This window comes from Delphinus delphis, chromosome 11 (assembly GCF_949987515.2).
Source record: "Delphinus delphis chromosome 11, mDelDel1.2, whole genome shotgun sequence".
Taxonomy (NCBI): Eukaryota; Metazoa; Chordata; class Mammalia; order Artiodactyla; family Delphinidae; genus Delphinus; species Delphinus delphis.
In genome coordinates this window covers 17,203,166-17,229,526 of record NC_082693.1, presented here as the reverse complement: position 1 = coordinate 17,229,526, position 26,361 = coordinate 17,203,166, and the positions used below count along the sequence as shown (strand labels likewise).

The following is a 26,361-nucleotide window of genomic DNA, read 5'->3' as shown; positions in this document are numbered from 1 at the left end:
TTATAGAAGATGGACTTTCATCCCTAATCCCATGGAATGGAATGATGTCTGACAAGCAGCTCTTTTGCTCCTTTTCTGTTTGTCTATTTCTGTTCCCCTTAAACCTTAATTATAAAAATCAGATCACTAGGTAACATTTAACCTAACTCCTGACTTGTGCTCTACTTAATGCACACCATGCGTTGCCTAACCTGTTGATTCTTTTCCTAGATTAAAAGAAGTAGGAATGAAGAATTAAGTAATTAAAAATGATTGACTCTCTATCCCCAGTGCCCCCTTAGCAAACTTGCAAGCAGACCACATGGGCAAGATAGCATCCAAAGGAAGATCAGGAGTAGTCAGCAAGTCTGCATGAAGTGAAAAAATGATGAGGAATCTGACCTCCTACCTTAATAATTAACTGAGATTATTTCCCCTTTTTCCCTTTAAAAACTATCATGGCTGAGCAGAATCTTCAGAGATGGTTTTGGGATGAGTCTGCCTTCTCCCTAGATTGCTGGCTTTTCTGATTAAAGCAACTTTCCTTTCTACCAACACTTGCCTCTCAAATATTGGCTTTTGAACAGGGAACAGCCAGACCTGAGTTCAGTAACACCCATTCCCTTCTGCATTTTAAATTTCTATTAAAGGTTATCTGCCCCAGCCTTAGAGAACTAGTCTGAGGGACTGTGAAAGTCCTCATCTGTTGTTTTGCACAATCTCCCAGGTCTCCTGAGCTGTTTTGGGCATTACGCCCCTCAGCATAGAAGGAAGGTCCTGCACTCTGCATATGGGAAGAAATATTCCTAAGTCTTAAATTAAATTCTTGGAGACCACTGATCTTTGTTTTAGAAAGGATATAATACAACTATGATGATGCCTTTTTCTTACAGATTGATTCTAAATAGAACTGACAATGAAATTCTCTTTTAGGTCATTTAGTTCTCCTTTATCTCATTATTTTTCATTTACCACAAACATTAAAATGATATTTTACTTATACCTTTTTAAAGAAACTTTCTGATAATTGGAAATCAGTTACATTCAGTCTTTGAGCTTTGACATGAAAATTTATACCTGGAATTTATCATCTACATATTTATCATACCTAGTGTTCGAATAGTTAGTGAATGGAAACCCATGGCAAGTGATTTCAGTTCAGGTTCAACATTTCTGAAATAAGATAAAGGCAAAGCAACATTAAGCATCTCTAAAATACCAGATTGAGCTAAATATTAAAGCATTTCTCAGTGTTGTTCTTCATGATCTAATGAAAATCCTCAAGTGAAGAGCAGATATTATTTAAAGTTATATTTTCAGTTGTTTTAGAAAGCAAACATCTGAATGATATTAACAGTTCTTATTTCTTTACTTATTCAATGTGTTACAATTTCAAGACAGTTTTACAAACATTTCCACATTTGATCCTTAGAAAATCCTGAGATAGTGGTTGGAATAGACTTTATGATATCTATGAAGACAGTGATTTCATGTGATCTATTCAGTTGACACCTGCCATATGAGAGAGCAAATACTTTTATGTAGGTCTTGGTCTGAGCAGAACTGTTTTTACTACTTCATTTCTATCATTGCTCTTAACAGAAAAGTTGACTAATATGATTCATAAACTACATAATATAACCAGGAAGGTCTAAAAAGATATCTGTATTCTACTGTCTAGTGTATTTAAATGTCATTTTAAAGGTAGCAAATACACTTGTATCCTCTCACAATTTAACTCACTTTTGCATTTAGAAAGTTATTTCCACAATTCCATATTTCTATGTTCAATGAGCTGATGATATAACCAACTCTGTAATAACCTAATACATATCAAGCAAAATAAATTATCTGACTATAGTGGCAAGATGGGGGAGGGTGACTGAGGCTCAGAAGTTCTGTTTTTACCGAAATATTGAATTAACTGATACAAAGGTTTATTTTTTTTCTTGAATGACTGTATGTGTTCAGAGATAAGTAAATTTAGTCATTCAACAAACATTTGCCATGTGCCTCCTAGGAGACTCTATGCTAGTCTTTGTTATTGATATAAAGAGATAAATCATGTTTATAGTAACTAAATGCCTTAGATAAGTCATTCAACCTCTCTTAGCCTCAGTTTCCTTATCTGCTAAGTAGTCTTATCTTGTGTGTTGTGAGGATACAATGTAATAAGCTAGCCCTCTAAACCTCAATTTTCTTTACACAAAATTGCCCTTTAAGCCTTGTAGGAGAGCTACCCTTGAGTGAGATTCTCAAAAGTATTCAAGAAAGCTTATAAAAGTAAACAGGATAAAAAATTAAACATAGCATAATAAAAATTAAACACAGCAGAGTTATGTATTAAGAAAGAAAATGAATGGAAAGGGTTTTTCCTCTGCTTTTGCAAAAGGCAGGGACACTTCCACTAGCCGAGCTGAGGACACAAAACACTATGCTTGAGGGAAGTGAAGCCATGCCAGTAAGTAGATGAGGTCATGTTATTCAAAGAGGTGAGTTCTTCGCTGAGGAAATTGTCATGAGGGAATCAGCCATGACAGCTAACTAGTCCAGTTAGCTATCTCTCTCAAATAATCAGATTTCTTAAAAGGGCTTTTGGGAAGAGAGAGAATGCAGTTTGTTCCTGGTTGAATTTTCTGTGACAAGTGCCTGAAGTGTCACTTTTCATTGCAGTTGATTTTTTAAAGGGTGTATTTGGCTTACAAGCTGGATGCAATAGAGGCAAAATTGAGATGTTTGCTATCAACTTGTATTTTTACCCAGGGAGAGGGCTAGTGTGTAGGAGAATTGAGCGGACTTGGGGATAGTGATAATATCTTCCTGAAAGGGAACTTGAAATCTTAGACAACTCAGTGGAAATGATAGACTTATGTGATATAATGACACACAACACACATACACACATATAGAGTGACAATCACACACACTCCTACATTCACATGGATGCACACTTACAGACCCTCATGCTCATACTTACATGCACACTCTCAACACACACACACACACACACACACACACACACACACACATTTTTATCATGTAAAGTATTGGTCACTGCAGCATGAGTCCTGCCTCAATCTGACAGTGATCAGCTCTGTATTTTGATCAACATTTCTCAGGATGGATTCTCCACAAAAAGCACCTCCTATCATAGCCTTCTGTTTCCTCTGATTCTGTTCTTGCCTCCCAAAGACATATTTTCCACCCAACAGGCAGTGATCTTCTAATTGGATAAGATAGTTGTATAATTCTACTGCTCAGATCTCTCTGCTGGCTTCTTAATACAATGAGAGTAAACTCCAGAGTCTTTACTGTGATCCATAGGGTCTGTGCTCTCTGCACCATGCCTGCTCTCTCATTGTATTTCTTACCTCTTTCTTCTTCGTACAGTCCTCCTGGTCTTGTACATGTCAAGTATGTTCCACCTCAGGACTTTTACCTCCACTGCTACCTTCCCTGGATTGCTCTTCACCTGTTCATATCTGCATGATTTGTACCCTCAATCTTTATTCAGGTCTCATCAAATGACTTTCAATGGAAGGTATCTGAATTAGTACTGCTTCTCCACCCCCTCTTCTTTCTTTGCTTTTCTTTTTTCCTTTCTTTTTTCCTCATCAGGTTATTCTCATCTATGGTCTCCCCTTTCCCACACTGGGGGAACATCAAGTCAGGCTGTGGTGACAGTGGAATGGGGATACTAAAGCAGACCCTGCCATTGCGATTTACAGAGACAGAGGGTAATTAAAACCCTAGTTAGTGAAGATGCAGTGCGCCTCCTTCCTCACCAGAATTTAGTGATGGAGGGCTCTGCCAAGGGCCTGAGCAATGTACTGTAGACTTGGCTGTTAGGCTTCTTAATGTTTAATTTTTTTGGATGCATGGTGATTAGCTAATTGCATTTTACTGGAGATGCAGGCCGTTGACCTAGTGAGGCTGGAGGTTCAGATGCTCATGGAATGTCGTGGTCTAGTTTGGTGATCCATCTCTTTCAATGGCTCAGACAGGTGATTGAATAAAATCCCCAGAAATGCACTTGGTAGACTAACCACACTTTGTAGAAGTGAAGTAGGTTGTTTATCATGCACATCCAGATCATAGCTTTAGCCTCAATTATTCTATAATATGTGGATTTCTTCAAAACTTAACTATTCTTGCAGAGAGGGTGGCTTTTACTAAGAGGAAAGGGGCTCTTATGATGAGTCATCTTCTATAACTCCTGTCCAATTTTTAAAGATTCACAGAGTTGGTTGAGCTTTCAAATTCTTGGGAGGGAACAGTCTGAAACTACCATTTCTTTAAAACAGTGTTGTAAAAAAATGCTTTTGAAATTATTTCGAAAAAAGTTTTTGAAATTAATTATTCTTGCAGAAAAGTTGCAAGAATAGTACAAGAATTCCTTCCTTATTCCTGTCATCTGTATTTCCAAGCATTAAAATTTTATTACCTTTTCTATATTTTTACTCTGATTTTTTCTTCCTAATGCTTAACACTTCTTTTTTTTGTGTATTTACATGCTTATTTATTTATTGTTTCTTCTCCTACACCCATCCACTCTCCCATCCCTCACCCCAATGAAAGCTAGTGAAAGGAGAGCCCTTATCACTTTTGTTCACAGTTCCATCCGTGGCCCCTAGAACCGTGCCTAACATATATACTGAATGTGTAAATATCAACACTCCTGCTTAGTCTAGTTTTAATAATAGCCTTATGATGTAAGCATTGGGGAATCATTAATAGACTGAAGTTTATATTTTTATTCCACAGTCTGCCTCACAAAAGTTCTCTTTCAATAAAATCGAAGAGAAATCAATAATGTTGATGTGAGAAATCAATAAATGTTGATGTGAGAAATCAATAAATGTTTTTGATAAATGGTAATGTTGATCTTATCACTTTCTTATTAAGATAAAATTATCATCAATGTTGTAACAGTTTTCTCTAAAATTCTCGTTCTCCTCATGAAAAATTTTAAATTAAGAAGCCAAGACTTGTTGAGATGCAAGCTAATTTGGAGTTTTGAGACAACTTCTTGTAATTTAATGAATCTGTAATTTGGCAAATATGGAAAGCTTCTCCTTTTGAGTAGACAGTATTTTATGGTAAGGTAGAGCTTTATCTGTGGAATAAATTAGTATAAATAATTTGACAAGATTTAAGGGTCATTGTGGAATTTAAACAACTGTAGTCTCAGTTTATAGCTTTATACTCATTTTAAAAAACATTAATATATTTGTTTTCTTTCCCTTCTAAGTCATGCTGTTGGCTGACCGTGAACCTGTTGCTAACTACTTATGTCTTAAAAGTATAACTAGAGGTTAACCCAGATCACCATATTTACACATATATATTTTAATACCTACATGCAAGTCTTTACATGCTTTCACTTTTAGGTGATTGAATGATTAACTTCACCAACGGGCCTTGTATTACCTACTCCCTTCCTAACCCTGCAGTCTTACCTTGTGCCATCTGTCTCACTCAGTATGTTCCAACCAACTGGCTTCTGTTCACTCCTCAAACACATCAGTTCTTTCCTGCCTTGAAGCATTGGCATATAGCCCCTCTCCCTGTAAAGTTCTTCACTTGCTAACTTTAACATACCCTCTAGACCTTTAGATTGTGTCACTGTTTTTGAGAAGTATTTTCTGAGTCCTCTTCCTCACAGCTCCTCACCTCAATCCTAAATTTGTTTTTCCTTTTTATTCCCTTTAATAGCACTCTTTTTTTCTTAGTAGTACTAACGACAGTTTGTAATTATGTGTTTATTTTTAAGCTTATTTGCCTTACATAAGTCTTTCCTGTTATACTCTAAACTGTATGAGAACAGGTACTTTATCTGTTTTATTCACCATGGAGTATTCTTCACCAAGTGTGGTTTAAATATTTGTCTAATCAGTGAAGAAAAGAACGAATATTGCTCATGTATTTTTCTTTTCTCTATGAGGGTATTTGAGAGACTAGGTCAAAAGCCATTCTTTTAACTAGGATTAAAAACTTTGGAATATCATAGACTGTTTATATTATGTGATCTGGTTCCCCAATTTTTTTTTTTCAATGGAATCAATAGGTGATTCACTCTGACAGGCCCAACAGGGTATAAGGCATCTCAGAATGAGAAGTTCTTTTAGAATCACAACGGGGATTCTTTCACATTGAGGCAGTTGTCGATCAGTCTCTGTCTTAAAATTCTCATTAAGAGGAGAAAGTACGGAATCTAGATTTTGTAGTGGCAAAGGTCAAGGCAAAATTATTATTAATCATGGCAGTGAAATATCACAGTAATCCTAAGAAAATGCACTCTTAGAAAATTTAAATGTAACAAAATATGAATTGGGGTTCCAAATATATTATGGAAAAATATGCACATTATTAGGTGTGTTTATAGTCTATGTAAAAATGCTTTTAAAAAGTAATACTCACTTAAAAACCAGCATGATATTTGAGGTGCTTCCCAATGCAGAAGAAAAAAAGATAAATATTTGCACTACTATATAAACATAAAATTTTCTTGTACATTGATCATTTTTGGGGCATTCACCCAACTTCATTGAGTTATTTCTGCTCTGGAAACCATTTACTTCCACACAACTACAGTTATGAAACATCTGAAAAATAGTTTTTGAAATATGACAGAATATATTTACAAAATATGACTGGGCTATAAATATATTCTATTATATTTAAAGACATCTCACTCATCTAAGCTAAAATATTTACAGTTTTTAAAGAAAACATTCTAACAATACAGTTGTTTAAGAATTGAAAGGCAAAATAGTTTCCTGGATTCCTTTATAGACAAGAAAATGTAATTTACTATTAACTTTTCATACATCCCTAAATTAAAAATTAGGAAAGAATAGAAAAAAAGTAATGTCTGAAACTCTGTAAATTATTTTCTCATCAATATAAAGTGTTTAAATATTTCTCTACCACTCACTTTTATTTTCTATAGCACACCTACTTACTCTCTTTAACAATCTCTACAGAGTGTTAGTGACACTCCCTGAGTAGGATTGCCTAGGGAATCCAGAAAATATAGTAGTTTTGGAGGGGTCAAACCTGGGTCGAGAACCACCCATTCGAATGGGGCAAAGTCCAGGGCAGAAGGGACCAGGCATGGATGCTAGAATTCCACTTTGGCCAGCAAATACAACATCTGATTGCATAATGACAGATTATAGGATAGATGATGCCATTACCAGAGAGGTTCAACACAACACAATACCCTAAAGGTTAGAACACAGCTGGAGAAAATTTAGGAACAAATGATTTTAGAAATTTAATTTGGCAGGCAGTTTATGTAGCTAGATGGCTTTAATAAGTTCTGTTCTGAGTCTAGGCTAAACTAAGGTTTAAGGGAAATTTGAACCCATTAATGCTAAAGACCAATTACTGAAGGAGGAACTGGGGAAGAATTTGAATTCATACTTATCTGATGACCAAGCTTTACTTTTTTTTTTTACTAAGAATTGTATGGAGAAATTCTTTATGTAGCAAGCCTATCAGCCAATAAAACAAAACTTAAGTACAAAGGGCATTATTTTGAGTGATTAAGAAGGGATGACTTATTACTAAGAATTTGGTAAAAGAACTCCGCAGTGGTCCCTAAATGGTAAAGTATTAAGAAGATGATGTCTCCATAGTAGATAGAGCTCTCTTTAGGATTCTAACATCATGTCTCTTCCAGCCCTTCACGCATGGACAAGGTGGGACCATAGATTAAACGGGGCACTCTCAATGAAAGGCACTATAGCCATGCATACGAGATATGGGTTTTTAAGTATAGTCTTTGGGCCATTTTTGTGCACATTTATGACTCAGCTTCAAAGAATCTAGGTTCTTCAAAAGGTTCTCCGTGACCTTCATTAATTCAGTTAGTAGGACTATGGGCAAGAAAATGATGGTAAAGTTTGAAAATCAAAGACAGGAGGATGTGGTAGAGAGCAATGATCATAGCTGATAATATTGCTAATATTGGTGATAGGAAAAGGGCCCAGGAAATGGGTTCCCAACTTTGTGAGTTATTCAGTGGATTGGAAGTAGAATAGAGAACACCATATCTGATGCCCAGCTATTGGAAGTTACTTGGGGGATTGGGGAGAACTCATAATTTGCATGGAAGGGGATATTTTGAGTGAAGAAGACAGTGGCACTTCTATGGGAGATGTTAGCAATAGGTAAGCAGAATATTAAGTTATCCTGCGTAGGAAAAGTGCCAACCTTGAAAAAAATCAACATTGGAAGCCAAAAACTGGACAGTCAAGTGAGCATGAAGCCTTGATTAATTTCTTGGAAAGTCAAAAGGGTATTGAGCCTCAAGATAAACTCTGCAGAATCTATATGCAAGGTTGCATATAGATGGTTGTCCTGAAAAGGCACCTAGATTGACAAGGGATTGGCTCAGGATTTTCCCCTAGCATCTGAAGGGTAAAGTACTTCCAACCTAATGGAAATCATATCCTTTAGTCAAATGAGGTGCTTCCTAGAAATCATAAATGTTTTTAAATTTCAAAAGGTCATAGTCTTATAAACGCAAGAAGAAAAGGTGGGAGTAATCTCATGAGAATTCAAGCAACAGAAAAATGTAGCTAGATGTGTAGCTGTTTGTGTCTCAAGCAGGATTTTATGTGAGGCTTTGTTTACACATCACAGCCATCACAATGACAGGCGATAATGGGAATCTTTTTCTATCTTTTTACTGGTGACCTTAGTTGTAGAAACATTTGGTAAGTAATTATCAAAGTTTAAGTAAGTTAAATCAAATCTGCAGTTTTGATTAAGGAGAAGAAAGTAAAAAATAATACTCACAACAGACTTTTTACTGCCACTTGAAGATTTGCATCCTGCTAAACAAGGTGATATGTAAGTTATTCCATTGTCTCCACAGAGTGGTTCCCATTGACTTTGATCACAATTGCAGTCAGAGTTGCAATAAGAAAGTGGTACATTTATATGAGATGCCACTGGATTATTTCTGGAAATATATGATAGACATATATCAGAAAGAGAGAAAAGAAGAAGAAAGAAGAAGAAGAGGAAGGAGAAGAGGAAGGAGAAGAGGAAGGAGAAGGAGAAGGAGAAGAAGGAGAAGGAGAAGGAGAAGAAGAAGAAGGAGAAGAAGAAGCAGGAGGAGGAGGGGAGAGGGAGGAAGGAGGAGGACAAAAAGAGAAGGGGAGGGAAAGGAAAAGAAGGAGGAGAGACGAAAAGGAGATGAGAAATAAGGGAAAGGGTTGTCTTTAAATTAAATAGAAATATTTTGCTTGTCCAAAATGGCAAAGTTTATTTTTAGTGCTTATTAACTTTTTCACCCTTTATCTTTACCCAGACATGATTTATGATGTAGAGAAAATAAAACATAAAAAAGAAACCAAAGAGGATAGGTAAGACATAGACAAGAGGTCTTTGTGATTCTGTCAAAAAATTCCTTAAAAATCCCTTCAGTTTTCTAAGAATTGGTTTCTATTCAGTAGGATAATGGCATTAGACTAAGGTTCTTCCCAGCTCACTGTAAAGTCTCATGAATCTGTGAATGTTAATTAACTAGTTTGAATTTTTAAATCTATATTTTAACTACACAAGGAAAGGATTCAACGTGGTCAAAGCAGAATCCTTAAGGATCAATTTTTAAAAATCAAGAATAATAGAATCAGGCTTCCCTGGTGGCGCAGTGGTTGAGAGTCCGCCTGCCGATGCAGGGGACACGGGTTCGTGCCCCGGTCTGGGAAGATCCCACATGCCGCGGAGCGGCTGGGCCCGTGAGCCATGGCCGTTGAGCGTGCGCGTCCGGAGCCTGTGCTCCGCAACGGGAGAGGCCACAGTAGTGAGAGGCCCGCGTACCGCAAAAAAAAAAAAAAAAAAAAAAAAGAATAATAGAATCAGTTGAGGAAGACTAGAAAAACTTCATATGCTTTTTTAAGGAAACCATAACAAAGTTTATAATGATTTACTGTGAAACATCGTTGTATTTATAAAATATAATCTTATAATATGGCTAAAATTATTAAATGGATTATTCATATAATTAATTTTCTGCTTATAGATTTTTAAAATTATTCTTTTTTTTTTTGGTAAAAATCTTGATAAATTATCTTTGAATGAGAAAGTAATTTTCATGAAGAAAGAAGAAGGTAGATTCAGAAATTCTGTAATCAATGATTTTACTGAAAGCATCTAATACCTAATCCTGCTTGGGGACACACGATGCACAGGGAGTGATTTATCATAATGATTAATGACTCAGTCCGGACATTGCAATCAGACAGTCCTGTGTTCACATTAGGTCTGCCACTTCACAGCAATGTGACTACTCTTTCTAAAATTAGATTTGCCATTTGTAAGTCATAAATCCTCATAGAATTTTTTTGGAAAAAAGTTAATTTAGCTGTTCTCAAACTTTCTGTTTCCAGCAGCCTGTCAATTCTTGAAAAGTACTGAGGACCCCAAGGGTTTTTTGTTCAAGTGGGTTCTACTTATTGACATACATACTCTACTAGAGATTAATAATAAGAAAAATTTAGTACATGAGAATGTGCAAGCACACACATCCTTAGCCAACAGGCTGATATTATCATCACATATCTTGTAGCCTTAGAAAATATCTCTGTACAAGCACAGGGAAGTCTGTTCAATACTCTGTAATAACCTAAATGGGAAAAGAATTTGAAAAAGAATAAATACATATATATGTATAACTAAATCACTTTGCTGTACACCTGAAACTAACACGACATTGTTACTCAACTATGCTCCAATATAAAATAAAAATGAAAAAAAAATATCACTATATACTCATTAGAAAATGAGAATGAAAAAGAAAAATACTATCTTGGTATTAATATAAAAATAGTTTAGAATTTGTTGACCATCTGCAAAAGTCTCAGGGACCCCTGTAGATTCTCAGACCACATTCTGAGAACCTCTACAGTAATTCATTCTCTAAAAACTTACCCCAGTGACTAACATTTCATAAATGCTAAATATATTGATTCTGTTAATAGCCATCACTTAGACTATGAGTTCCATGAGGGCACTGAGGTATCCTATAAATTTTTTGACCTTTAAGGAGGCACTCAGTGAAATTTTATTGAATGAAAAAAGCCCATAGAACTCTAGCTGCCTTCTTTTGAATAGATAGCACAGTTACTGTGCTTGTTTCAGGGAACTGGCTTTAGGTTAAAGCCTGTATGCTTGTGCTGTGAAGTAGCATCGTTCTGGAGTCACTGTATGACTTCAAACAAGCCACAGTTTCTCAGGGTCTCAACTAACAAAGGAAGAGGATATTAGAGGGTCGGGCTGCATAATCTCCAGGATTCTCTTCCCTCTAAAGTTCAATGTTCTAGGTACTCTGTATTTTGATATACCAGAGTGAGTGGTGGTCAATAGGAATATTCAACAACAAACAGGATTAGGAGGGAATGGGGAGATAATTCAAGATTAAGTTGGCAAGCCTCCAAGAATAGGATGATGTTTAGGTAAGCAAATGTGGGAAGATTCGACAGGTTCAAATTGACACCTCATAAGACCCAGAGTTTCAAAGCCCAAAGCCAACAATAAGCAGTGCTAAGGAGTCTGGTTACTAAACTGTGATCCAAGGATCTTTGCTTGTTGCTTGAACGTGAACATTCCTAAACTTAAATTGTTGGCTATATTCAGGAGATGATGAGAAATCTGCACAGGAATCTTGCCCTTGATTTGGGGTAGAGACTGTAGTACTAGGTATACTGCACAATGCGTGATAATAATGAAAAGTAAAAGCTTTCTAGGTCTAATATGCCATTATGTATAGAGTATTTATCAATTCTACTGCTAATGAAGACAATACCAGAAGAAACAGAATTAGCTTGCAAAAAAGGAGAATTGAGTGCAGTGTACTGGTTTTCTTATAAAGATAATTGTTAAACATCAAAATTAACTGCAGATAAAGATTGTTCAGTCACTTTTGGAAAATGTCATTTATATTTCTCTTATGATTCACCCAAGATCATAGTGGTTAGGATTAAGAGTTTTGGAGTCAAAACCTTCAAATCTGAGTCAGAATCTTAACATTGTTAGATATGTAATCTGTGTATCTTTCTAAGCCTTGCTTTCCTTATCTATAAAATGGGGATAAAAGTACCCATCACTCATTGTAAGCACCCATAAATAATAACTATTACTATTACAAACTATATGGCTTTTCTTTAAGGAAGGAAAAAAAAGAACTTTTTGAGATCTTAAGAAATGAACATTTTAAGAATTTGTAAATTGAAATTTCTCTGAGTTAAAAGTTTAGTAAAATTGCCATCTGCCTTGTTTGCCTTACTTTCTTTTACATTAGATGGTTTATATATTGTGCTATTGGTATATTGATATATATATACAAACCCATCATAAGTCAAGGTTAGTCCAGCAACTGATTTGTTTTCACAGATTAGCGCAAAATTTAATAGGTGAAATAGGAAGGACAACATATGGCTACAAAATGAAAATTTCGCAATTCCAACCAAGGTAAATTTGAATTTTTTAATGATATATCCTCCTGTAAACACTCCAGATGCAAAAGTTGGTATGGTTATGAATCCTAGAAGTAAGAGAAAAAATGTAATTATATAAATATGGTTATTCTGAATGTCTTTACACATGAAACACTGTATATCAACCAAAATCATCCTATCTTGTTACTTCTTAAATAGAAGGCTGGCAGTCCAGGATGGAGGTAGAGGGTCAGTGCACCATGTGGGGGAGATAAAAATAATTTCTTCCTGCCAATGCTGAAGTTTTAGTTTCCTCAGTAGCAAAAGTCAGTGACTAAGAATATCTGTATGTCTGAACATATGGTTTTTATAAGGTGCTTTTTGTCCCCTCCCGGAAAACAACAACAACAAAATATCATCTTCCTGACTCTGAGACTTTTATCCTACCATCTAAAATCCTTTGCATTTCCTTAAAATGAAGAGTTCCCATCCTTAAAAACTTACTACAAATTTGCCCAGTAGTTTAGAATTGAACACTTAAATTAATATCTCTTCTTCATTCATCTAAACACACACATGCCCTAAGATGATAAACAGGTCTATATGTGATGTTAAAAATAGTTGATTCCTCTTATAACTTTTCCATTTCATTGTCTTCCAAGATTGATTAAAGATGAAGATCCCTCTAACAAAAAATTTAGGCTGAGAACTTTATTAGGAGTTAAATTTACAATTTTAACTTTTATCTTAAGTTCAATAAGCACATCCTACAGAATTATATTTTTCTTGTTTACTTATGACCTATTCATATATCACTTGATAAATTCAGCTTAACTTATCAAATATTGGGTTTCTACAATGTGCTGGGCCATGTACTGGGTATTCTACTGCTCTTAAGAATCTTATATTATACAGGGGGTAGAGAAAGAATAATATGAGAAAACCTTTCCTTCATAAAGAAGTCTCCTTGTGTCATTGGAAACAGATACTGCAGCAAAAAAACCTCTCTAAAATATGAGATTTGTATTGAATTATATAGATACCAATGATGTGTTTAAATTGATTTTTCTCCTGGAAACATCAATGTCCTATTTTTTGTAAGTATCTGGGTCCTGATTCAAAGTCCATGAAGGATAGAAGTATAATAATTACATTACAAAAGGATTTGCCTCAGAAGCTCAGCACTAGATTATAAGATCCAGTTATACAGATATCATATCTATATGTTCCATTCACATGTCACTTTTCCTTCAGGAATTCATCTCCTCAAAAATAACATGAGCTGTAACTTCAAATGCAGAACAATGATGATATCACAAGACCCATCGATCTGATAAAATTTGAAAAAAATAAATGAAAATTATATTTAATAAAATGTGAAATTGCCTTCACAACAAAATGTCACTTGGAGCTCAGTGACTCAGTAGCATAGCATTTATCAAGCAAACATAAACAGGTCTTACCAAACAAAATGCTAGTCTCAGATGCTGACTGGCCATACTGCTGTTCTACATATTTGAAGACATAAGTAATAATTCCAATATGGCTGCTGGCTTGTAGCAGTGTCAAAACTAATGTTATAACATACAGGGGATTGGTAAGGATGCTTTTCAAGGACTGGAAAAAACCTATAAAAACATAAAAAGAAAGAAAATATTATAATGCAGCTTACATATATATTAATATCTTAATCTTGTAAATATAATTTATATAAGATTTAAAATTCCATAAATATATAGCACAGAAAGTCAGAATACCCTGCAATCCTACTAACAGTTTTTTAAAAAAATTCTTTCAATTTTTTCCATATGTGCATTAATATTTATTTAATTAGTTCATTTTACTCCAAAACGGGATCAAACATACATGCTGTTTTAGTCAGTGCTTTGTTCGCCTCGTATTTGGTTATTCTTAGCATTCTACCATACAACTGTATACATCATTAGTTCATTTATTCATTCATTTAGCAAACGTTTGGTTTTTAATTGGGTACTAGGCAATAAGGCACTCAAGAAACAAAAGTGAATGAAATGCCATGTCTCTTTTTTATTAGCACTTAATAATATAATCATTATATTAATAATATAATTATTAACTGGAAATTTATCTTAAAGATAGTATAATCCAAAGCTCACAGAAATAAGAAGACTAAGGTTCAAAAATCATAAAGGTCAATTTAGTACCAGGATTCAGATCTCTTGTTTCCTGGTATATAGCTTTTCTACCATAAAATACTGCCTCAGTAAATCTGGCAGTATTATCCATCAGCTTTCTTAACGACATATTGTGTCTCAAGTGACATTATGACAACAGTAGGGCAAAAAACCCATGCCTACAAACAGGTGTGTAACAAATCCGTAACTTCCGTACCTAGCAAGAATTATGTAATTTGGGTCTATGATCACCAGGTTAACCAGCTGTAATGGGAGTTAAAAGTGGAAGAAACCACTTAGAAAAACAGTGGGAAGTATCAGAGTCTAGCAAGACAGAACCAGATATGGTTACTGAGTTTTGGATGGTGTGGACTTTGAAAGATCTTGTGCTGTAGATCTCTAAAGGTTTCCATTAGATATGGTTAGAACCAAAACTTCTATCCAATGGTAACTAAGAAATAGTTTCATCTGCTTATAATAACAAGAAAAAAGATTAGGGCAAAGGGCATAGAAGGAGAAAAAAGAAGATGTAAGGAAAGGTATAGCAGGAATAAATAACATTTTAAATTGTTAGGTCAAAATGCTAAACTTCTCTCTATGGGACTCTCCAATCAGGAAGGACAATTGACTTGTGAGGCATTCTAAGTGAGTTGTGATGTTTGATCAAAAGAAATGGGGTATATGGGCTCACCAAATCATTTAATTTTTGAGGTGAGTGAGAACGTGGATGTCATCTGAACTTCTACACAATCATGATCCACTATATATCCTCAATAAACAGATCAATAAACAACTCATTAAGCTGACTATCTCAGAAAGAAATTGCTCATTTTTGGACAATTCTCCTTGTTCACAATTTTTTTTGGTAATGAACTGATATCTTTATTTCTTTCTAACCAACTAGTCTTGTTTCTATTCAAATTAGATATATTATTTTCTGACTAAATGTTCTTAGTTATTTCATCCATTCCTAATAGCACATAATTAAGAACCTCTTTACTATCTTATTTTGGTCACTATCTTACAAACACAGTTGATAACACAGATGATGTTTACAATTGCCCTATTTTGCATCTTCATTATCCTCTCCATTTTGGGGAGGCTCACAGTCACCACGTTCCTTATTTTTAGATAATCCACTACTTTTTACGGATTTAATTTACTGCAGTGTGAAAATAGCATAGCAAATGAAAATTTATTGGAATGGTATTTTTAGTGTGCATGTTAAATTTCAAAGACTCCTAAATCAGTGGTGTGCTGGTAAATGTTTAACAACTGATTCTTGGGAAAACAACATTGATTTGAGTATTTCCCAATTTCGGTAATAAATGGTGGTAACTTCTCCCATCATGGCCAATTTAAGCTACCAATGTGACAGAAAATTTAAGTCTTCTCTCATGAGTCAATACAAGTCACACCATTACGTTCGGATTAGAGTGATGGAGAGGAGAAAGTAACAATAAAAGGAGTGAGGGGAAGAACTGATGAGAGGGAGAAATTGGGCTCCACCTGACAAGCTCTAATGTCACTTCAACTTCAACTTGAAAAGGTTGTCAAGGGTTCAGGCATTGCTCTGCTTTGACTCTTACTATTCTGCCATTTCTGTGCGGTCTGAAAACTGCACTATTAACATCATTTCCACTATCTTGCTCTGACTGCCACTGGATCGTTCCCCAAATTACTGCTCCTAAATTGTTCTCCATTAGCCCTCAGGGCTTATGTTTGAAAGGAAGGGCACTATCAAATGATGGAGGGCTCTTATTCACATGACTGACTACAATAACCTTAACTACTACTGTTGCTTGTACTTCATTTTTTAATATTTAGGTAAGCAATTTTTTCTATATAATTACCAAGAAAATAATCTTACTCTATCTAGAGAGAAACTTCCTCTGATTTCCTTCTCCATACTCCATGTCTCCACCTAAGAATAGTTAAGTTGCCCAATTTATAGGCACTCATAATTGTTTATATAGGCACTATATGGCAATTGTCTATATATTTTTTGGTACAACCCCATTATATTGTAAATACTTGGAAAACAGAGGCAATATTCTATTACCAGGGCATAGTATGCTTCCTGGTACTATTTGTGAAAGGCAAGAAGGAAAGAAAGGAAGGAAGGAAAGAAAGAAAGAGAAAGAAAGAAAGAAAGGAAGGAAGGAAGGAAGGGAGAAAGAAAGAAAGGAAAGAGAGAAAGAAAGAGAGAAAGGAAAGAGAGGGAGGGAGGGAGGAAGGACAGGAGGGAGGGAGGGAGGAAGGAAGAAGGAAGGAAGGAAGGAAGGAAGAAGGAAGGAAGGAAGGAAGGAAGAAAGAGAAAGACGTTTTAATCCTTATAGTTTGTACTATGTAATTTGGAAATGAATATATACTCTTTGGTTTACAAATAACAGATATTTTTAGCCTTTGATTGGTTTCTCCCTGCTAAAGATCACAAGCCTAATCCCCTTCCCTTCAGAGTTGATATGTGTTCAGAATATTCACAAATTTTAGTAGGAACTTAGAATAATTTAGCCAAATTTAGTAAAGAAGAAATCGAACTTTATTTAGATGACTTGAGTATGACTTATTGTTTTGGAATATTCACCCCTCCCTTTCACTGGGATTAACAATTCCAAATTGACTGTGAATGTGAAATACTTACCAGCTACAGTTTCACTAACATTTTGCCCCTGCTTGGTCAAATGAGCCATTTGACTCTTTTCCTCATTTTGCACAGGCAAAGATACTGAAGCTTTTTTTTCTTTCCTTGGTTTATCCAAATTTGGGGGCAAGAAAAAGAATGGTATAGAAGAAATAATGGATATTAGTCCAGCCACAAGGAAACCAAGCCACCACGCACCAACCCAACGAGAGTCCTTAGGAGTTATTCTGATAGTGCCTAGAATAAAGAATTAGAAGAAGCCAGTCAAAAATCATTTTGAAATGTAAAAATTTCTGGTAATAATTGTAGTAATTGCTGTTCTCCATAGATGAAGAAAGTAAATGATGTTTCATCAATTCTGAGACACTCTTTTCTTTCTTTCACACTTTTTATCTTTGAAATAAGTGTAAGTCATGACATCTTACAATTGCTGTTGTCCAGGAGTCAGTCATGACATTGTTGAACTTGGTGGCTTTTCTGGTGACATGACAACAGCAGCCACCATTGAACAGTTGAAGCCTGCAAACTATTTAAGGGCCATTTATGGAAAGCATGATACTCATTGTCTGAAAACTTCTATTGGCACCATCTCCTGAGGTCAAGAAACTAATGAAATTTACAGCACTTCGCAAGAAATTCTCAGAGCCAGTAGTGGGGTTTTTTCCCCCTAGAACCTGCATTTCCAACTCCTTGACAGCACAGAGGATGATAATGGTGAAGATATACGTATAATGAAAATCTGAGTTTAAAATTTAGACTCTAAATTTTAGGGATAATTTAACCATTTTATTTCAATAATATTTCCCTTTAAAGCTGTGTGAGTGCCATGTATGTGCTATATCTAAACAAGTATAAATGAGCTGTTTCAGTAAATATAAAGTTTCAGTATATATTTAAATTTATAAATATAAACATTCTAATAAGAAAGCATCACACACACACACACACACACACACACACACACACACACACACACCCCATAGATGTTTGAAGCACAATAATGGTGTTGTTACTCTTTGATGTATAAGAAAACTCTTTAATGTGAGAAAACATTGACTTGATATATAGAAATAAATTATTAATTCTATTTATTGAAGTGGTTTTCAAATATATACAGCTCTGAGTTTAAAATTGATTTACATGTTCATATTATTCCATAATCAGCAACTCTGACAGACTGCAGAAATGATTGATAAAATCAGTGACTCCATCTACATGCTAAGTACTTATTCATCATCCATCAGAAGTGTCATTTTGATAACATTTTTTGTGTTCTATCCCTGGTGTACACATAGGAACTAGAGGTCATAACCTGGCTAGACATAGCCTGCCAAAGTGTTTTCTTTTGTTCACACATTGTTTTAAAAATTGAAAACTTCCACATGAAAATCTGGATTCCAGGATTTTCTTGAAAACCAATCAGAAGATTTTGTCAATGCTGGATCCAAATTTCTTCATGAAAAGAATAGGTTGAGGCTGAGCAGTATATGCACTTTCAGGTGTGTACAGAGGGCAGTTCACCACCAACAATTCTTCCAAGTTTAACCACCACACCGAACACTCTTTATTCACTTATGTTATCTCGTTGGCTCCTTTGGCATTGGAGTTTGCCAAAATGTACTTCACAATACGTTTACATCATACCCATAACTGAATAAGAGAAGATATAATAAGGTCTAGACGTTCAGTGCTAGAAATGGGATCACCATGGACCTAAATACTGTGAGTAGTGATTTCTGACTATAGAAAAGAGGTTACAAATCTATCATCCTAAAGACTTTAACCATTTATTTCTGGGTGCTTAGTGATAAAAACAAGGATGAACCTGGAAATGATCGAGTAGAAACACTTGGAATGTGAACCTACTCTAATTCACACATCCAAAATAGGAGACATAACACATTCCATCAGGTCCACGTTTTAGCTTTATATTAAAATACTTTCAGATTGTGGTTATTGTTGGTCTGCTGTGATGTCTACTCTATGTAGTCCTGGTGAAATAGAAAATCAGATTTGTTTATTTCTAAACACTAATTACTTGTATGTTAAGACAGATATCATACTGTTATGTTCTAAAAGAGATGGAAGATCAGTGGCACAAATATTTATGGCTTATTGTGACAAAGGCTACAATAAAGGCATGCTCTTGGTGATTAATAGGGACATTTAACTTGGGGCCAGTAGGAGGTGGTGAAGTAAGGCATCTCTGAAGAGGAGCCACATATTGGAAAAGACTTTAGAACTATGCAAATCGAGACAGGAGAGAGGGTAAATGTGGGGAAGTGACATTAGTAGGCACATTGAGAGACCTGCAATTATTTGGGGTGAAGTAATCTTAAGTTTGTTAAATTTTCTTATTTTGTGCTTAGTTGTAAAAGCCTGATGTAGATAGGAGCTGAAGTTTATTTTTATTCTAGTTATTAACACATTACCTATTTGTAACTTTTGACAATTAGTCAGCAAAGGGCCACTGAAAGAGTGAATTCAGTTATTTGAAAGAATGGTGTCATGTACTTGAAAAGCATTATCATGTTACCTTGTTCTGATTGTACTTACTCAGATCTACGTATCCAACATCCACATACATTTTAGAAAACAGAGATACGAGTAAAAAGCCAATGATTGGACCAATCATTGTTACTGCAAACAAATTACCTGAAAATATTACAAAACATTTTTATCAAATGCCAATAATACATGGTTCTTATTCAGTTTTTTAAAGTAATACAATATATTTCTCTAAGTAATTTTTAAAGTAAAAGAATGAGTTTAGGAGCACTGTTATTTCAAGGTACACCCAGGGAAAGTAACCATAAAATCTAATATTTTCTATACATTACCTAAATAAAAAGAAGAATGTCCTTCTTTAGCAAAATCATCGATGTAAGAAATCCCCAAGGGTGTTATGGGCGTTTCCCCAATTCCACGAAGCATATTACCCAATAGAATATATATCCACATATGTGACCCAGATTCCTTTTCCCAACCTACGTAGACAAGAGAGTGTTTTATCTTAAACATTAATTTTAGCATTCCTTTTGAAAAGTCAACTAACTTAACCATTTAATTATTCCATTTAAGAATTTTTTCTAATTATAAAATGATTTATAGTCACGTTACAAAATTTGACAATACAGAAAAGCACAAAGAAAACAAGTAAAAATTATCTGCCATCCCTCCACACACAGAGTACCACTTCTAATGTTTGTTTATATCTTTCACATTTTTACTGAACATAAAAATATGCATAATATTCTTTATGTTCTCATATCAGGATTTTAATGACTGCATAATAGTGTGCTGAATAAGTTTCATCATTTATTTAATCAATTTTTTCTATGTACTCACACAATATTTCTAATTTTTCATTCTGTTAAACAGGGATGCCATGGCTATAATGATAAATAAATCCTTCTGCACATTCCTGATTATTTCCTTAAGATAAAGTAATAAAAGTAGAATTGCTGATTTAAGCAGTTGTGCATATTTTTGTTCTTTACCATATTGAAAATTAACCTCCAAAAGAGAAATTTATACACTCCCCATAATACATAAAATGTGCCTTTATCTTCTACCTCATTTCTTTTTATTTTTAATCTTTCCTATCTAGTAGGTAGGAAAATCTTTAACTAGTACTATAATTTATAATTAAAACTTATGATTTGTGTTATAATAGGTAAAAAATCTTGAATTGGTGAAAGAATTTGAATTTTTCTTAAAGAGTAAAATTGTTTTAACATATTTATACCACTTCCTCTTCTTTATATTAATTGCATATATTCTTTGCCAATTTCATATCAAAATATTCCTCTTTTCTTATTACTTCTAGAAGGTCTTTATATATAATATATATTAACACTACGATTTTTGTCTTACATATATAAGATGCAAATGTTTTTCCTATTTGTCTTTTAAATCAATTTCGCTAATGGATATCACAATCTTTTCTTTTTTCACGGTACGCGGGCCTCTCACTGTTGTGGCCTCTCCCGTTGCGGAGCACAGGCTCCAGACGTGCAGGCTCAGCGGCCATGGCTCACGGGCCCAGCCGCTCCACGTCATGTTTGATCCTCCCGGACCAGGGCACGAACCCGTGTCCCCTCCATCGGCAGGCAGACTCTCAACCACTGTGCCACCAGGGAAGCCCCCACAATCGTTTTTTAATGACGTAATTAAATTGTTAAATTTAGAATATTTATTAGTGACACTAATATTCACTAGTGCCAGTTCAATTCTTACCTTTTCCCACTATCTCCAGTGATGTTCTATTGAGTAACAAATTTTGATTAATCAAACAAGTTGATAAGCTTGATGTTGAATTCTCTGATGGATTAATAGGGGTGTCTTTAGAATACCTGTAACTGTAAGAATATCACTATATTTACTGAGCATTTTCACTTTTCCCAGAAATACAGCGGAATCTTCCCCTTTATTTGCACCATTCTCTTCTCCAAATTATCAGGATACTCTGTCAGTTTCCCAGCTTATATTTTAGGAGTCGTGATGGGTAACAGTGAAATGGGAGTGTTCGCTAAGAAATATAATGCAGTACTCCCCAGGCAAGGTGGAGTACCATGTTGCTCTCATCCTAGCAGTGCTTATATTCTGGGCAACATATGAAATATCTTGGTTTCATGCTTTTAAAAAACTGCTAACTGTATTTATCAATCTTTTGAATTATCTTCAAAGATGGTTACAATCTAAAATTTCAAAATCAATTTATAATCACACACAGTCATATGCCTGACTCTTCAAAACTTAGTTTAAAAAGTTCTAATCCATTTGAATTTGATAAGGAAGCACTTAATAGGAACAATAGAATGGACCTAGAATAGGGACAAATGCTGATATTTAAAAATACATGAATGGACCGAAAGGTATTAAGCTTAGTAAAATAAGTCAGGCAGAGAAAGACAAATACTGTATATTTTCACTTACATGTGAAATCTAAAAAAAAAAAAAGAGAACAAATATAACAAAACACAAACAGACTCACAGGTACAGAGAACAAACTAGTGGTTACCGGTGAGAAGAGGAATGGGGGAAGGGGGGAATATAGGGTAAGGGCAGTTAAGAGGTACAAACTACTAGGTATAAAATAAGGAAGGAGACCTTCAAGATGATGGAGGAGTAAGATGCGGAGATCACCTTCCTCCCCACAGGTACATCAGAAAAACAACTACATGTGGAACAACTCCTACAGAACACCTACTGAACACTGGCAGAAGACCTCAGACTTCCCAAAAGGCAAGAAACTCCCCACGTACCTGCGTAGGGCAAAATAAAAAAGAAAAACAGAGACAAAAGAATAGGGACAGGACATGCACCTCTGGGAAATACTGGTGAAGGAGGAAAAGTTTCCACACACTAGGAAGCCCCTTCACTGGCAGAGACAGAGGGTGGGAGGGAAGCTTCGGAGCCATGGAAGAGAGCACAGTTTTAGCCACAGCCATTAGAGAAGAAAAAGAAATAAAAGGAATCCAAATCAGAAAAGAAGAAGTAAAGCTGTCACTGTTTGCAGATGCATGATACTAAACATAGAGAATCCTAAAGATGCTACCAGAAAACTACTAGAGCTAATCAATGAATCTGGTAAAGTTGCAGGATGCAAAATTAATGCACAGAAATCTCTTGCATTCCTATACACTAATGATGAAAAATCTGAAAGAGAAATTAAGGAAACACTCCCATTTACCATTGCAGCAAAAAGAATAAAATACCTAGGAATAAATCTACCTAAGGAGACAAAAGATGTGCATGCAGAAAACTATAAGACACTGATGAAAGAAATTAAAGATGATACAGATGGAGAGATATACTATGTTCTTGGATTGGAAGAATCAACACTGTGAAAATGACTATACTACCAAAGTAATCTACAGATTCAATGCAATCCTATTCAAATTACCAATGGCATTTTTCACAGTACTAGAATAAAAAAATTCACAATTTGTATGGAAACACAAAAGACACTGAATAGCCAAAGCAATCTTGAGAAAGAAAAAGGGAGCTGGAGGAATCAGGCTCCTATACTACAAACTACAGTAATCAAGACAGTATGGTACTGGCACAAAAACAGAAATATAGATCAAAGGAACAGGATAGAGAGCCCAGAGATAAACCCATGCACATATGGTCACCTTATTTTTGATAAAGGAGGCAAGAATATACAACGGAGAAAAGACAGCCTCTTCAATAAGTCATGCTGGAATAACTGGACAGCTACATGTAAAAGAATGAAATTAGAACACTCCCTAACACCATTCACAAAAATAAACTCAAAATGGATTACACACCTAAATGTAAGGCCAGACACTATAAAACTCTTAGAGGAAAACATAGGCAGAACACTCTAGGACATAAATCACAGCAAGATCCTTTTGGACCCACCTCCTAGAGAAATGGAAATAAAAACAAAAATAAGCAAATAGCACCTAATGAAACTTAAAAACTTTTGCACAGAAAAGGAAACCATAAACAAGACGAAAAGACAACCCTCAGAATGGGAGAAAATATTTGCAAATGAAGCAACTGACAAAGGATTAATCTCCAAAATTTACAAGCAGCTCATGCAACTCAATGTGAAAAAAGCATCCGAATCCAGAAGTAGGCTGAGACCTAAACGGACATTTCTCCAAATAAGATATACAGATTGCCAACAAACACATGAAAGAATGCTCAACATCACTAATCATTAGAGAAATGCAAATCAAAACTACAATGAGGTATCACCTCACTCCAGTCAGAATGGCCATCATCAAAATATCTACCAACAATAAATGTTGGAGAGGGTGTAGAGAAAAGGGAACCCTCTTGCACTGTTGGTGGGAATGTAAATTGATATAGCCACTATGGAGAACAGTATGGAGGTTCCTTAAAAAGCTAAAAATAGAACTACCATATGACCCAGCAATCCCACTACTGGGCATATACCCTGAGAAAACCATAACTGAAAAAGAGTCATGTACCAAAATGTTCATTGCAGCTCTATTTACAATAATCAGGATATGGATGCAACCTACGTGTCCATCAACAGATGAATGGATAAAGAAGATGTGGCACATATATACAATGGAATACTACTCAGCCATAAAAAGAAACAAAATTGAGTTATTTGTAGTGAGGTGGATGGACCTAGAGTCTGTCATACAAAGTGAAGTAAGTCAGAAAGAGAAAAACAAATACTGTATGTTAACACATGTATATGGAATCTAAAAAAAAGTTCTGAAGAACCTAGGGGCAGGACAGGAATAAAAACGCAGACATAGAGAATGGACTTGAGGACACAGAGAGGGGGAAGGGTAAGCTGGGACGAAGTGAGAGAGTGGCATGGACATATATACCCTACCAAATGTAAAATAGATAGGTAGTGGGAAGCAGCCGCATAGCACAGGGAGATCAGCTCGGTGCTTTGTGACCACCTAGTGGAGTGGGATAGGGAGGGTGAGAGGGAAACACAAGAGACAGGAGATATGGGGATATATGTATATGTATAGCTGCTTCACTTTGTTATAAAGCAGAAACTAACATCCCATTGTAAAGCAATTATATTCCAATAAAGATGTTAAAAAAAGAAATAAGATACAAAGATGTACAGCACAGGGAATATAGCCAAAATTTTATAACTATAAATGGAGTATAATCTATAAAAATAATGAATCACTATGTTGTACACCTGATACTAATATAATTTGTCCATTATACTTCAATAAAATATATAAATTAAAAATACTGAGGTACCCTGTGAAGTCTGAGGGCAACTTACTCTATGCCAGGCATTATGCTCAGCTCCAAATCACTAGAAATAAAACACACTGTTTTTTTTACTTAAAACATCTTACACCCCCTAAGGTAAACATATACAATCAAAGATATGATAAGGTTAATATACCAGGTCCTGAGATTTCGTAAAGGAAAAAGGGATTATCAGCTTGGCTTGCGGGTTTGGAAAGGTGTGGATTAGAGAAGACTTCACAGTGAGGATTCCATATGAGATGTGTCTTGAAGATGGATAGTTTAATAGACAAAGAAAGTCATTCAAAGCTGTAGAAACACTATGAACAAAGCTATGACATATTATGGCACATTTGGCAAACTGTAGGCCTAGAGTGTGGTCCTCAGTCATGGGAAGCAGTGTAAAATGAAGCTAGGAAGATAGTCAAGGACCAAATCAGTGAGTGACCTGTATATGCAAATGAGCTTAGATATGCAAATGAACCTAGATAGTAATTCATAGGCAAAAGGCTTTCAATACTTTGTTACTAACAATGAGAAATATATTTTGCATCACAATCACAATACATGGATATCCACACACACACAAATTTATGTTCAACCAAAACAAAAGTTTCACAGAATAATATTTATCCCCACTCTCATTGTGTTTTCTTCTATTCTATTCTATCCTATCCTATCCTATTAAAAAATTGTTGTTCTTAATAATCTTAATTGATTTATTGGTCCATGAGTGGTTCAGGATCTGAAGTTTGAAAAATCCTGCTCTAGGATACGGGACTTCCCTGGTGGTCCAGTGGGTCAGAGTCTGAGCTCCCAGGACAGGTGGCCTGGGTTTAACCCCTGTTGGGGAACTAGATCCTGCATGCTGCAGCTAAGAAGTCCACATGCCGCAAGTAAGACCTGGTGCAGCCAAAATAAATAAATATCAAAAATAAAGAAAAATACTGCTCTAGGATATTGGGAGTTTTAAGTGGTAGTAAAAAAATTAGATTCTTATTTTTTAAATCAATACTGTAGTATAGAATATGAGTTAGAATGAAGTGGAGTTGGGAGGCAAAAAGTCCAGGCCAGAGATGATAGAATCCTCTATCAGGTTAAGGGCAACAACTATGACAGATAGCAGGCAGAATAAGCAAGATTTGGTGACCACTGGTCATGTGTATTGAAGTAAAGAATAAGTCTAGGATGAGACCCTTGACTTTAGTTTGAGTTCCTCTGTGGCTAAATGAATCATTGCTGAAAGAGTGAATGTGAAAAATCTGAGCTGATGATGGCACAGGGATGAATTCTGTTCTGAATATATGGATGCAAAATGTTTGTAGGATGTTAGGTTGGAGATACCCATGAGGTGGTTGGTTATATAGATCTTGAGTATAAGATAAACTCACTGTGTACA

At 35.3% G+C, this 26,361-nt stretch overlaps 1 protein-coding gene across 2 annotated transcripts in view; it reads right to left on the bottom strand.

Moving 5' to 3' along the window:
- The window catches only part of LOC132433535 (solute carrier organic anion transporter family member 1B3-like), a 58,531-nt gene that overhangs the window by 5,743 nt on the left and 26,427 nt on the right, over positions 1–26,361 (bottom strand). For both annotated transcript variants that reach the window (XM_060024399.1, XM_060024400.1), the window contains 9 exons: positions 21,468–21,589; positions 20,069–20,215; positions 19,785–19,883; positions 17,229–17,465; positions 13,895–14,059; positions 12,343–12,538; positions 8,788–8,953; positions 6,400–6,584; positions 1,088–1,152 (listed from right to left, as the gene is read on the bottom strand). In XM_060024399.1, coding sequence (XP_059880382.1) covers positions 1,088–1,152; positions 6,400–6,584; positions 8,788–8,953; positions 12,343–12,538; positions 13,895–14,059; positions 17,229–17,465; positions 19,785–19,883; positions 20,069–20,215; positions 21,468–21,589 — 1,382 coding nt within the window. The remainder of the gene's footprint in view (positions 1–1,087; positions 1,153–6,399; positions 6,585–8,787; positions 8,954–12,342; positions 12,539–13,894; positions 14,060–17,228; positions 17,466–19,784; positions 19,884–20,068; positions 20,216–21,467; positions 21,590–26,361) is intronic.